The sequence below is a fragment of the Cervus elaphus genome, chromosome 22 (assembly GCF_910594005.1).
Source record: "Cervus elaphus chromosome 22, mCerEla1.1, whole genome shotgun sequence".
NCBI lineage: Eukaryota > Metazoa > Chordata > Mammalia > Artiodactyla > Cervidae > Cervus > Cervus elaphus.
The window spans coordinates 18,286,393-18,301,620 of NC_057836.1; the positions used below are offsets into that span (position 1 = coordinate 18,286,393).

Sequence of the window (15,228 nt, forward strand, 5' to 3'; positions counted from 1 at the left end):
ATTCTCTACTCTCCCATAAGGAAGAGGAAGGGTTTTTCCCACAAGAAAAAATTGCAGTATGACTGTCACAATTCTATTGTGCTCTATTGAGTAATTAATGTTCCTATATTGTCATGTCTTTGTGTTACATTTCATGGTAAGGCTTTGATATTAAATTACAGTGAAAATAATTGACTTGAGACAAAATTTCAGGTTTATTTGTTTATTGCTGCAGATATTTGGATTTTATTTTTTAAATGTTAATGATAAAGGGTTGTAAGTTCAACATTATAAAGTCAGGTATACATTATAATGAAGTGAACTACATTAATTAGCAATATGCACAGTTCAGTTCAGTTCGGTTCAGTCGCTCAGTCGTGTCCAACTCTTTGCAACCCCATGGACTGCAGCACACCAGACCTCCCTGTCCATCACCAACTCCCGGAGTTTACTCAAACTCATGTCCATTGAGTCAGTGATGCCATCCAACCATCTCATCCTCTGTTGTCCCCTTCTCCTCTCACCCTCAATCTTTCCCAGCATCAAGGTCTTTTCAAATGAGTCAGTTCTTCACATCAGGTGGCCAAAGAATTGGAGTTTCAGCTTCAACATCAGTCCTTCCAATGAATATTCAGGACTGATTTGCAATATGCACAATATGACTTATTCTTTGATCCTGATCTTTAGAATTCATGTTTATTGATTTATATCTTACAGGTTTTTTATTTGAATACAGTTGAAAACAGGCTTCCCTGATGGTTCAGCTGGTAAAGAATCCACAATGCTGGAGACCTGGGTTCAGTCCTTGGGTTGGGAAGATGCCCTGGAGAAGGGAATGGCTACCCACTCCAATATTCTGGCCTGGAGAATTCCACAGACTGTATAGTCCATGGGGTCACAAAGAACTGGACACAACTGAGTGACTTTCCCTTTCACTTTTCACAGTTAAAAGCAAAGCTATAATGAAAAGCACTATGTTTGGTGTTTTTAAATATTTATTTATTTATTTGACTGTGTGAGGTCTTAACTGCCTGACAGCATGTGGAATCTTACTTCCACTGCCAGGGATCAAACCTGTGTCTCCTGCACTGGAAAGCAGGTTCTCAACCATTGGACCATCATGGAAGTTCCCAGCACCAGGTTTTATAATTGGGATGAGCTTTCTCAATAGGCAGAGGGAAGGAATGTGACTGATTCATCTTTTACTGTCTTAAATGTGTATAAGAAAATCACTTTATACTGACATGCTTCAATATTAAAATCAGCATTATAAACTAGGCATTGTAATCCCTAATTTTCATAGTAGAGAGTCAAGATTTAAATATTTACAAGAATTGCACTGATATAGATTTATGATACTCCAGTTCAGTTCAGTTCAATTCAGTCACTCAGTCGTGTCTGACTCTGCAACCCCATGGACTGCAGCATGCCAGGTTTCCCTGTCCAGCACCAACTCCCGAAGCTTACTCAAATTCATGTCCATCAAGTTGGTGACACCATCCAACCATCTCATCCTCATAATCAGTCCTGAATATTCATGGGAAGGACAGATACTGAAGCTGAAACTCCAATACTTTGGGCACCTGATATGAAGAACTGACTCGCTGGGAAAGATTGAAGACAGGAGGAGAAGGGGATGACAAAGGATGAGATGGTACTCCAAATAAACATGAAATTTGGGTTGCAGGCTAAGAGAGCTTATGTCATACTACTCATGTCAGCTTCAGGAAAATGTGGTAGATTTCCAAAATCTAGCCCCTGCTCATCACAACTAGAGAAAGCCCATCTTCAGCAACAAAGACCCAGTGCAGCCAAAAATAAATAAATAATTTGTTTTTAATCTCTCAAAGTATGTAAGAAAAAATCATCAACTGTGATTGGCTTTAGAAGTATGGACTAAGGATAGAGGGAGGTCTTTCACTAGTCACATTTTTCTCGTATTATTGAACATAAAAATACTATTTTTATAACTTGGAGAAAAGTAGTAAAACAAAGGGGATACAATCATATTCGTATTTTAGTTGATGAAAACAGGGCTATTAATCATTAATATCTAGCTAATTGTATATTCATTAAATTATTAACATAACTGTTCATTCGTATTGATTCCTGCTGATTGATAATAATAAATAATGGGCTGTAGTTAGTGTGATTCACCATTTAATAATTCATATAACTCACCCACTAGACACTTTCTCTATCTAGTGGTTCAAAGCCATTTGCTGACAGCATATATTAAAAATGTGTATGTTTATAAAATAAATGTGTAAAATTTGCAAGCATTCTGTAATCTATATAACTGTTAAATGGAAAATGTGGAGGCAATTGACCAATACATTCAAACAATAAAAAGTCCCTTTGAGAACAGGGATATTTTCTAACACATGGGAAGTCTGTGAGTCATTGGGTGTGGGGATTACCAGGTTTTGTATATATATATATATATATATATATATATATATATATATATATATATAAAACAAATGTGAGCTTAAATCAACTGAGACCAGTTAATCTTATCCTTAAGTAACAGAACATGACTATATCCAACTAATCTTCCAGAAACACACTGTATTCCAACGTCTAATTGAAATTATTTCTTCCAGCACTCAAATTCATTTTTCCCATTGAGAGAAATAGGCTATAATATTAATATAAAATAAAACCCCCAAGTAATTTAGAACAGTAGAATTAAACTTCCTACTGAGCCTCCTCCAGAACCTCAGAAGCTATGTTATGATGTAAGAAATTGAGATGAGTTTCAAAGTGTATAGTCATACTTCCCAAGGCTGTTCATCTGAGTTGAACCTGTAAAATAGCCTAGTGGCCATCACTTGATAAAGGGCATATGTAATCCAAAGTAATAGACTGTTTAAGAGCTTCAAATGAAAGTGGAAGAAAAAGCATAAAAGGTGAAAAGAAATTCACATGGTCAAGGTAAAAATACATAAACCACACGCCCAGCTTTGTGTCCAATGTGTCTCCTTTTCAGTTCAGTCTTGTCCGACTCTTTGCAACCCATAGAATGTAGCCTGCCAGGCTCCTCTGTTCATGGGATTTTCCAGGCAAGAATACTGGAGTGGGTTGCCATTTCCTTCTCCAGGGGATCTTCCTGAACCAGGAATCGAACCCAGGTCTCCCTCACTGAAGGTAGACTACCATCTGAGCCACCGGGGAAGCCCCCTTTTCCGTTAACAAATGTATAATAGTAAAGATCAAAGTGGTTTGGAAGTGCAGAGGTGAGCTCCACAGATGTCAAGGAAAAATTTAAGGATAAGTGAGGTCTGGAAGAAAGCACAGAAATTTATCCACCAAAATATTAATAAAACAATAATTTTTAAGCCCATCATATCTCCACAAGTTCTGTCTGTCTTGTTGATGCTTAAAACGTCTTCATTTCCCCATTTCGTTGTTTCCTGGAGTGAGGAGACTGACTGTTGTCCGGTAAACTCCCTTGTCCTCATTATGCAACAAAGGAAATCTTGACATAAACACACAGCCACAGAACAAGTTAATTTTCTTATGCCTTAGGGTTGAGCTTCCTAAAGCACAGATCAGGTATTCCTCCTTCATTTTCTTTGGCTCTTATCAACAAAGCACTCTGGGACTCAGAAACTAAGGACAGAGACAGGGAGGAGGAGAGGAGGAGGAAGAAAGAGACAGTGCGGAGGAGAGGAAAGGAAAAAAGAGAAAAGAGAAAGAATGAATTCATCCACATCACCAGCATCACAAAGCACAGGTAAGATTTGCAACTATTCCTTTTCCTTCAGTCTTCCCTAGTGGCTCAGTGGTAAAGAATCTGCCTGCCAATGCAGGAGTCACAGGAGACATGGGTTCAATCTCAGAGCTGGGAAGACTGGAGGAGGAAATGGCAACCTACTCCAGTATTCTTGCCTGGAAAATCCCATGGATAGAGGAGCCTGGTGGGCTATGGTCCATGGGGTCGCAAAGAGTAGGACATGATTGAGCACGCATGCACTTTGCTTTCATAGATTTTTCATGAAAGAGGTGATAAACATTCTGGGGACAGGACAATAAATTTGGGAATGAGTGAGGTCTGGAAGAAAGTGGAGAAATTTTATCCATCAAAATAAAACGATATTTTTAAAGCCCTTCGTATCTCTCCAAGGTCAGTTTGTTTTGTTGGTACTTAAAATGTCATCATTTCTCCATTTTGTTGTCTCCTGGAGTGAGGAGACTGACTTGTTGCCCAGTAAATGCCAGTAGAGTAAGAGTGGAGAGACAGAGAATGAAAGAGAGGGAAATAAGAGAGGATGCTTAGAAGGCTAGATGTTCTTCTGGAGAGATTGCAGGAGACTGAGTTCAGAGAGAGCTACCAGACTACTACCTTTTCCATTCAGTGCTTCTCTAAGTGTGGTCCCCAGGCCAGCAGCATTCTCAGCTCCTGGAAACTTATGGGTTCTATACCAGCTCTACTGAATTTTTAATTCTGGAGGTGAGACCCCATGATCTGTTTGAGCCAACCCTTCCAATGATCTTGATGCATGCTGAAGTGTGGAATTACTCAGTATAGGTAATACAAGTGGAAGAAAATAAGCAGGGTCAAATATAAATTTCTTTTATCTCTTTTGTAGCTTTTTAGGGAAGATTGACCACGTGTATGTCTTTCTTTCTACAGAAAGAAGATGCTTCTCTTCCCAGCTGTTCTTTTGGGTCATTGCTGGCACTGCCATCCTGCTCCTGAGTGCCTGTTTTATCACCAGATGTGTTGGTGAGTTCTGAGGGTCACATTCAAGCTGCCTAGTGAACATTAGGAGTGAATTCTTCCTTGTTGACTGTGGGTTCTCTTCTCCCACAAAGGGTATTTCCATTTCCCTGGTGACTCAGATGGTAAAGAATCTGCCTGTGATGCAGGAGATGTGGGTACTATTCCTGGGTCAGGAAGAGCCCCTGGAGAGGGAACTGGCAACCCACTCCTGTATTCTTGCCTGGGAAATCCCATGGACAGAGGAGCCTGGCAGGTTACAGACCATGGGGTTGCAAAGAGTCAGACACAACTGAGTGACTGATGCTTTCCCCCATATTTATCTCCAGGTTACTCCTCAAGCCAGAAACCCCAACCAGCATAAAACTGGTACTAAGTTTCAGTGACCTGTGAAACGTTCTTCATGGTACACACTTGTTATCTCCTTAGTGGCCCTGAGTCCACCCTCTCTGTAATCTCGTCATTAGTGTAAACCTCTCTGAGATCCTAGCCAGAGGCACAGGAAGTCACTTCTTGGAAAGAAGTGTTGAGAGGTTAGACTTGGCAAAAGAGAGAGTCTTAGGCAATTTGTATTGTTCTTGTGGGGCCTTCCCTGGTGGCTCAATGGTAAAGAATCTGCTGGCAATGCAGGAGACGTGGGTTGGATCCCTGTGTCGGGAAGATCCTCTGGAAAAGGGAATGGCTATCCACTCCATTCTTGCCTGAAGAATCCCATGGATTCTGGCAGGAGGCTGTCAGGCCATAGTCCATTGCAAAAAGCTGGACATGACTTAGCAACTAAACAACAGCAACAAAAGAGAGTCCAAACACATTTATTATATATATTTAACAGATCATGGTATCTGGTCCCATCACTTCATGGGAAATAGATGGGGAAACAGTGGAAGCAGTGTCAGACTTTATTTTTTTGGGCTTCAAAATCGCTGCAGATGGTGATTGCAGCCATGAAATTAAAAGATGCTTACTCCTTGGAAGGAAACTTATGACCAACCTAGATAGCATATTAAAAAGCAGAGGCATTACTTTGCCAACAAAGGTCCGTCTGGTCAAGGCTATGGGTTTTCCAGTGGTCATGTATGGATGTGAGAATTGGACTCTGAAGAAAGCTGAGTGCCGAAAAATTGATGCTTTTGAACTGTGGTGTTGGAGAAGACTCTTGAGAGTCCCTTGGACTGCAAGGAGATCCAACCAGTCCATTCTAAAGGAGATCAGTCCTGGGTGTTCATTGGAAGGACTGATGCTGAAGCTGAAACTCCAATACTTTGGCCACCTCATGAGAAGAGTTGACTCATTGGAAAAGACCCTGACACTGGGAGGGATTGGGGGCAGGAGGAGAAGGGGATGACAGAGGATGAGATGGCTGGATGGCATCACCGACTTGAAAACTCCAGGAGTTTGTGAAGGACAGGGAGGCCCGGCGTGCTGCGATTCATGGGGTCGCAAAGAGTCGGACACGGCTGAGCAACTGAACTGAACTGAACTCACTGTTGAGTTTATTTTTCCAGATTATGCACACACTACTAGGAATACATCCAGGTAAAATATACAAGCTGCTAAATTGAATTTGGCAATTTATATGATCAGTGGCCATTCCAATAATTCATTCATTTAACGTTACTGAAACCAGTCTTCTGCATTATCATCATCATGTTGTTAACGAAGTTCATTCAATAAATAGATAATTCATTTTCATCTTAGACTAGAACTTATTGCTTAGGACTTATCAAGCATATTGTACCATTAGTAAGACAGCTATATTTAGCTCCATAATTTCTACAGGTAAATTCATATGTGTGTCTTTCTTTGGTAAGAAATTGGCTGAGAAGTATATTTTGTTTGTGGAATCAAGGAAAACATTAACATTTCAAAAATATTTGTCTTTTAAAATGCATTCTACCAAGTAGGTGAGGAAAAAAGTTTTCTTCTACTCTTCTGTCTCAGCTAGGGCTTTGTTACAAGAAAAAAAAAACCATACAAATGTATTTAATGTGAGTTTCACATTTGTTTTCTTTGGGTCTTCGAACCTGAAATAAAGTACATTTATCTTCATAAATCAGGAAAAGCATGAAATGTGAATTCTCTCTTCTTTGAGTAAGCAAACCTCAGTTCCTATCCATGTTGAAGTAAAAGTAGATAGTAAGGAAATATCATAACTGCTGGTACTTTTATAACTATAAAAAAAATCTAATGTATTTGTAAAAAATTTTAATTGGAGAATAATTGCTTTAAAATGTTATGCTGGTTTCTGCCATATGACACTGTGAATCAGCCATAAATATACATATGTCCCCTCCCTCTTGAGTCTCCCTTCCACCCCATCCCACCCCTCTAGCTTATCACAGCCACTGGGTTGAAATCCCTGCATCATACAGCAAATTCCCACTAGCAATCTATTTTATATATGGTAATGTATCTTTTTCTCAATTCATCCCACCCTCTCTCTCCCAGACTGTGTCCTCAAGCCTGTTCCCTATGTCTGCGTCTCTATTCCTGCCCTGCAGATAGGTTCATCAGTGTCAGATAAAATGTACTTTTACTAAAGTGAAAGTGAAGTCGCTTAGTTGTGTCCAACTCTTTGCAACCCTGTGGACTGTAGCCTACCAGGCTCCTCCATCCATGGGCTTCTCCAGGCAAGAATACTGGGGTGGGTTGCCATTTCCTTCTCCAGGGGAGCTTCCCGACCTAGGGATCGGTCCCAGGTCTCCCACACTGCAGGCAGATGCTTTACCCTCTGAGCCACCAGGGAAGCTTTTAGTAAGGGTGATGAATATTAGCTGTGCCCCTTTACCTTATAGTGACATATGGCATCTTACAACTATGTGATGAGAAAAAGTTCCAGCCACCTGGGGATTCCATGGAACTCTCCTGCTATAATGATGGATCAGGTATGTGTGCTGTGCTTAGTCGCTCAGTCATGTCTGACTCTTTGTGACCCTATGTAGTACACCAGGCTCTTCTGTCCATGGGGATTCTCCAAAATACTGGTGTGGGTTTCCATGCTCTCCTCCAGGGGATCTTCCCAACCCAGAGATCAAACCCAGATCTCCAACATTGCAGGTGGATTATTTACCATCTGAGCCACTAGGGAAGCCCAATGGGTCAGGTATAATAGACCTCAAACTTGAACGTCTAAATTTACATAGCAACATTTTCTGGCTTTAGATTGATTTGGGGATAAGTAAAATAATCAAGTTGGGTCCTGTTTTTCAAAAGCAAAATGCAAAATCTTGCCTGTACTGTCAAAGAATAATGAGAAGTTGGAAGACAAGAATAAAACTTTGAAAGTGCAATTTGTGTTCAAGCAGGAAACTTTGGGAACATTATAGCAAACCTTTAGAATAAATGCAAGGTGTATGGCTTAAGAGTCAGTCTAGAAGTTGAAGTGCTATTCCCAGAAGTGTGCTTTTTATTTTCATCCATCACCTGCTTCCAAAATGAAGTGAAGGAGAAAAAAAATGTAGGAAGGAAACTTGAAAATATCTCAGAAATATGCTCCCTATACTCTTCCATATTGTCCTGGTCCAAGTCTTAGCAAAATGTTACTTGACTTCCTTCTCTGAGCTATAATTTCCTCACCATTCAATGAAGAGGGATTGGGCTATTTATTTTTAATAAACTTCATAGGCTGAAATTCTATAGTTTTAAGAACTGTAGGACAACTGGTTTGGAGATTCTGTTGAGGGTACATTGTTTGGAAAACATGAGAGACAGTTGCTGAGTGGTCACTCAGATAAAATGCATAATTTTTCTCTGAACTTGGAAGTCTATGAACAGATAATAAGGTCCCATGTCAATAGCATAACTAAGGAAGATTGTATATATCAGGGGTTCTCAATCTCTTTGGGGATAAGTAAAGTAATTGAGTTGAGTCCTGTTTTTCAAAAGTAAAATGCAAAATCTTGCCTGCCAGAGAATAATGAGAATTTGGTAAGAGGACAAGAATAAAATTTTGGAAGTGCAATTAGCATTCAAACAGGAAACTTTGGGGATGTTACAGCAAACCTTTAGAATAAATGTGTACCAGTCCAAAGACCAGTACCTCCTGTCAGATCAACAGGGGCATTAGATTAGAAATAAAGTGTACAATATAAATGCAGTGCACTTGAATCATCCTGAAACCAGCTTCCCCACCTGATCCGTGAAAAAATTGTCTTCCGCAAAACCTGTCCCTGGTGCCAAATGGTTGGAGACCACTTTTATATGGTTGTGTTAATATTTATTGGCACTGACATCTAGAAAGTAAGGATTATGTCTTGAAAGACAAGAACATTGCTGTTTGTGTTTGTTGACTGAGGAATTACCTAAAGTCTTGGATAGTAAGATGTGGAGCATGAACAAGGGGTTCCAAGGCTTCTGATTCTAAGTGAAGAACTTATCAGCTCAGAGGAAGGTTTCTATCATCTTACCCAGTTCATGTGAGACTCTCACAGAAACTTCTCTCCTTCCAGGTTCAGTCAAGAATTGCTGTCCATTGAAGTGGGTCCATTTTCAATCCAGCTGCTACTTCTTTTCTGTTAACACCATGTCCTGGGCAGCAAGTCTAAAAAACTGCTCGAGCATGGGCGCTCACCTGGTGGTTATCAACACGCAGGAGGAGCAGGTAGTTGAGTACAGCATCCTCCAGTGTCGTGAAACATCCTCCACAGGACCCACCTCCCTTTACCCCATACATGCTGTGTATAGTATTTGACCCACAATTTCTATGTGTCACATGACTTTACTGAAATACATGCTGTTCTTACTTTTTCTGGAAGTCATTACCAACTTTATTTTCTTTACTAGAAGAAACCAGGATAAAAAGAAATGTTCATGTTTAATTCCTTTATTAGGAAGGCAGGGGAAACAAAGGGCTGGGACTTCATTTTATTTACTATTTATTAATTTGCAATTATTATTACCTAAAAGATGATGCTGTGAAAGTGCTGCACTCAGTATGCCAGCAAATTTGGAAAACTCTGCAGTGGCCACAGGACTGGAAAAGGTCAGTTTTCATTCCAGTCCCAAAGAAAGGCGATGCTAAGGAATGCTCAAACTACTGCACAATTGCACTCATCTCACACACTAGTAAAGTAATGCTCAAAATTCTCCAAGCCAGGCTTCAACAAAACATGAACCGTGAACTTCCAGATGTTCGAGCTGCATTTAGAAAAGGCAGAGGAACCAGAGATCAAATTGCCAACATCCATTGCATCATCAAAAAAGCAAGAGAGTTGCAAAAACACATCTATTTCTGCTTTACTGACTATGCCAAAGCCTTTGACTGTGTGGATCACAGTAAACTGTGGAAAATTCTTCAAGAGATGGATACCAGACCACCTGACCTGCCTCTTGAGAAACCTGTATGAAGGTCAGGAGGCAACAGTTAGACCTGGACATGGAACAACAGACTGGTTCCAAATAGGAAAAGGAGTATGTTAAGGCTGTATGTTGTTACCCTGCTTATTTAACTTATATGCAGAGCACATCATGAGAAACGCTGGGCTGGGTGAAGCACAAGCTGGAGTGAAAATTGCCAGGAGAAATATCAATAACCTCATATGCAGATGACACCACCCTTATGGCAGAAAGTGAAGAAGAACTAAAGAGCCTCTTGATGAAAGTGAAAGAGGAGAGTGAAAAAGTTGGCTTAAAGCTCAACATTCAGAAAACCAACATTATGGCATCTGGTCCCATCACTTCATGGCAAATAGATGGGGAAACAGTGGAAACAGTGGCTGACTTTATTTTGGGGGGCTCCAAAATTACTGCAGATGGTGACTGCAGCTGTGAAATTAAAAGATGCTTACTCCTTAGAAAGAAAGTTAGGACCAACTTAGACAGCATATTAAAAAGCAGAGACATTACTTTGCCAACAAAGATCCATCTAGTCAAACCTATGGTTTTTCCAGTAGTCATGTATGGATATGAGAGTTGGACTATAAAGAAAGCTGAGAGCTAAAGAATTCATGCTTTTGAACTGTGGTGTTGGAGAAGACTCTTGAGAGTCCCTTGGACTGCAAGGAGATCCAACCAGTCCATCCTAAAGGAAATCAGTCCGGAATATTCATTGGAAGGACTGATGTTGAAGCTGAAACTCCAATACTTTGGCCACCTGATAGGAAGAGCTGACTCATTCCCTGATGTTGGGAAAGATAGAGGGCAGGAGGAGAAGGGGACGACAGAAGATGAGATGGTTGGATGGCATCACCAACTCAATGGACATGAGTTTGAGTAAACTCTGGAAGTTGGTGATGGACAGGGAAGCCTGGTGTGCTGCAGCCCATGGGGTCACAAAGAGTCGGACATGACTGAGTAACTGAACTGAACTGAATTATTACTTTATTTATTCATTTTTAGTTTGTATTTTGTATATTTTATTTTATTTTTATTCTTATTTTATTTATTTATTATTTTTATGGAGCATAATTGCGTTACAATGTTGTGTTAGTTTCTGCTGTACAACCAGATGAATCAGCCATATGTATACATGTATCCGCTCCCTCTTGAACCACCCTCCCACCCCTGTCCCACCCCTCTAGGTCATCACAGAGCACTGAGCTGAGCTCCCTGTGCTATATAGCAGCTTCCCACTAGCTATTTATTTTACACACGATGGGGTACATATGGGGACCTCATTTTAGAATTACCAGTGTGTTTAGAAACATGTGGAAGAGGGTAAGCAGAAATTGTCCATTATATTTAAGCTAAGATTTATAATGTTTTGTGCTACCCATAACCATAGATAATCTTTGCATGAGTTATTGAGAAGCTTCTCTGTTGAAAGCTCCTTTTCACTGGCGTAATTTTATGTTATCTATGCTTTACCAAAATAAATCCTCTATAATCTTATCATTTCAGGCTCATTTTTCTATCATCTCCAGTCCAAATCCTACTTCTCTCTTAATAACAATTACCTTCAACATTTGTTTGGAATTGGAATAAATGATCTCCTCTTTTGTTGTGTGTGTCTTCCACAGGAATTCCTTCACCATGCAAAACCTAGAAACAAAGAGTTTTATATTGGACTGACAGATCAGGTGATTGAGGGTCAGTGGAAATGGGTAGATGGTACACCTCTCACAGAGTCTCTGAGGTAATTTCCTTCTTGTAGTAGAATTATTGGTTGTTGTTTAGTTGCTCAGTTGTGCCCAACTCTTTTGAGACCCCATGGGCTGTAGCCTGCCAGGTTCCTCTGTTCATGGGATTTTCCAAGCAAGAATACTGGAGCAAGTTGCCATTTCCTTCTTCAGGAAATCTTCCTGACCCAGGGATTGAACCTGTGTCTCCTTCATTGGCAGATGGAGTCTTTACCACTGAGCCATCTGGGAAGCCCAGTAGAATTATAACACTAGCCCAAACTGTAAAGTTAGACCACTGTTGAGGAGAGTCCTCAGAACCTCCTTCTGGTCCAGGAGGTATATTCATGTCCATTCTTGGTGATATTAAATGCAAAAATAAAAAGAGCTGATATATAAGGCAGAAAAGAGAAGCACAAGGATCTGCTTCCTCCATCTCCTAGAATTACCTCAGAATAAAAAGGGAAATAATAGACAAAATGAGAAGAGGCTTAAAACTGAACACTAATTCATGGGAAATGCAGGGGAGGCAAAGAGTGGAATTTGGAGTCTTATGCCCCCAAACTGTAGTCAATGAGACAAAAACAATGATTTGAGAAAAACAACAGATTCTTTTCTTAGAGCTTTGAATTTTAAAAAATTAATTATTTTTGGCTACACTGGGTCTTTGTTGCTTTGTGAGGACTGACTCTAGATGCGGGGGCTACTCTTCATTTCAGTGCATGGACTTCTCATTGTGGTGGCTTCTCTTGTGGATGAGCGCAGGCTCCAGAGTGCGTGGACTTGGGTAGCTGTGGCCCACAGGCTGAGAAGTTGTGGGTCTCGAGCTCTAGAGGGCTTCGGCTCAGTAGTTGTCGTGCACAGGCTTAGCTGCTCCGTGGCATGTGGAATCTTCCCAGATCATGGACTGAACCTGTGTTCCCTGCATTGGTAGGTGAATTCGTATACACCGCACCACAAGCGAAGTCTGAGCCAACAGATTCCTATGGACTAAAAGTAGGATGTTCTGACCCTTTAAAACATTGTTCTCTGGCCCCAGTGAAGTATGCACCTCAGTGAATACAAACTCTATAGGATAAGGGGAGTTAAACACGATATGAGCTATGTATGTGAAGGAAACAAATCCACCAGGATATCCCTCTTTCCCCTAACGTCTCCGTTTTGGGTCTAAAGCCATGAGCGACCACAGCAGGATAGAAAGTCAGAAAGGTCCTATTTAACTTCACTATTCACAAACTCTATGACTTAGAGAAATGGTTTAGCTGTTCTGAGATTCTTTTGCTTCATCAACAAAGTGGGGATTATAATATCTCTTTCATAAAATTGTTGTAAAATCAAACACAAATGTATTTTGCCTAGTTTATAGGACTTCCCAGGTGGCGCTAATGGTAAGGAACCAACTTGCCCAATGCAGGAGAGGTAAGAGAGGTAGCTTCAGTCCCTGGGTCAGGAAAATGCCCTGCAGCAGGAAATGGCAACCCACTCCAGTGTTCTTGCCTGGAGAATCCCATGGACAGAGGAGCCTGGTGAGCTACATACAGTCCATAAGGTCACAAAGAGTCAGACATGAATAAAGCAACTTAGCATGCATGCGTAAGTCACCTTGCCTCATGTAAATCTCCCCTGTTGTTCTCTTTCAGCTTCTGGGATGCAGGGGAGCCCAACAACCTGATTACCTTGGAGGACTGCGCCACCATAAGGGACTCCTCAAATCCAAGGCAAAACTGGAATGATGTGCCCTGTTTCTCCAGTATGTTTCGGGTTTGCGAAATGCCAGAAAGAAAGATTTGAGAAAAGAAAAATCTTCAAGACACAAGGCACAACCCTAAAATGCATAAATGGAAAAAGAACAAGTGTAATCATAACCACACAACTCCAACATGAGAAAAGCAGGCATTGCACTTTTTTAGGACTTCATAAATATTTGTTGCTTTGATATAAATAAAAATAAGTCATTTTGAAGGTGTAATTCATGGTTATCAACTGAAGTGCATTTTTGTCTACATCGGTCTTGGGATTTCTCAGAATTTACCAAGCTTCTCTAGCAATGCTGCGAGAAGGACTATTCCTTTCTCCTTTTGGTATAAATGCTTCATTTATGAGTATTTATGTGAAAATACAGGGACACAAACAAGCACCAAATCCAGCAAAGAAGAGAATTTTGGAAAGTGTCTTAAACAGTTCAAATTCAGGCTCTGTGTCATGTCTTCTTTATAGTTCCTGAAAAATCTGTCTTCTTGATTTCATTCTGTTTTTTACCCCCTACCCAAGCATATTGCTTCACTGTGTTCTCCTCTATAATGAGTAGGAAACTTTTCAAGTCATGAACTTATTCCTGATTAAAAGACTGGTGTGAGGGATGGGATGGGGAGGGAAGAGGGAGGGGGATTCAGGATGGGGAACACATGTACACCCATGGCGGATTCAAGTCAATGTATGTCAAAACCAATACAATGTTGTAAAGTAAAATAAATTAATATTTAAAAAAAATAAATAAAAGACTGGTGTGGACTTTCCAGTCAAAGGCATTTACTTTGCCTACTTATTAATAGAAAGGCCATGCTAACCTTTAGCTCCAAAAAAGACTGTCATCCAGGGACTTCCCTGCTGGTCCAGTGGCTGGGACTTCACCTTCCAATGCAGAGGATTCAGGTTCAATCCCTGGTCAGGGAGCAGGAATCCCATATGCCTCATGGTCAACCAACCAAGACATAAAAAGCAGGAGCAATATAAATTATTCTAAGAGAACAATCAATTTCACCCTTTCCTGTCACAAGCCTGTCCATTTATTGCATAATAGTCTATCAGCGGTCTTCCCTGGTAGCTCAGCTGATAAAGAATCTACCAGCAAGAGACCCCGGTTCCATTCCTGGGTCAAGAAGTTCCCTGGAGAAGGGATAGGCTATCCAGTCCAGTATTCTTGGGCTTCCCTGGTAGCTCAGATGGTAAAGAATCTGCCTGCAAATGCAGGAGATCTGGGTTTGATCCCTGGGTTGGGAAGATCCCCTGGAGAAGGGCATGGCAACCCACTCCAGTATTATTGCCTGGAGAATCCCCATGGACAAAGGGGCCCGGTGGGCCACAGTCCACGGGGTCACAAAGAGTTGTACACGACTGAACAACTAAGCACAGCACAGTCTGTCAGTACTGACAAGGTTATTCAAGAATATGTAAATGACACAGCAGCTTTTATAAGCATGTTTCTTGCACACAGCACCATAAATAGACTCTCAAAATCATACATTGGAATTAATGTATAATCATTGAATGGGAAAATTCAACTGAATAAACAAATATAGTATATTAGCTTTCTTTACAAATGTTTATTTCTCATAGGCATGACAATCTGTGTTTTTGAAATCAATATGCCTTTAAAACAAAAGTCATTCAACCTGAAAGAAATTCAATAAATATATCTTCAACTTCCTAATTTCTTTTTTCATATCATAAACATCAAATGAGGAAACA

At 40.5% G+C, this 15,228-nt stretch overlaps 1 protein-coding gene across 2 annotated transcripts; it reads left to right on the plus strand.

The window, feature by feature from the left end:
• The first annotated feature begins 3,456 nt into the window (after positions 1 to 3,456).
• On the plus strand, positions 3,457 to 13,729 carry CLEC4E (C-type lectin domain family 4 member E). 2 transcript variants are annotated; one of them, XM_043882485.1, is made up of 6 exons: positions 3,457 to 3,718; positions 4,619 to 4,711; positions 7,501 to 7,590; positions 9,154 to 9,305; positions 11,662 to 11,777; positions 13,401 to 13,729. In XM_043882485.1, the coding sequence occupies exons 1-6, from the start codon at positions 3,682 to 3,684 to the stop codon at positions 13,549 to 13,551; spliced, it is 639 nt and encodes a 212-aa protein (XP_043738420.1). In that variant the 5' UTR covers positions 3,457 to 3,681; the 3' UTR covers positions 13,552 to 13,729. The 2 variants fall into 2 exon arrangements, with proteins under 2 accessions (XP_043738420.1, XP_043738421.1); XM_043882486.1 differs by lacking the exon at positions 7,501 to 7,590.
• Positions 13,730 to 15,228: the final 1,499 nt, after the last annotated feature.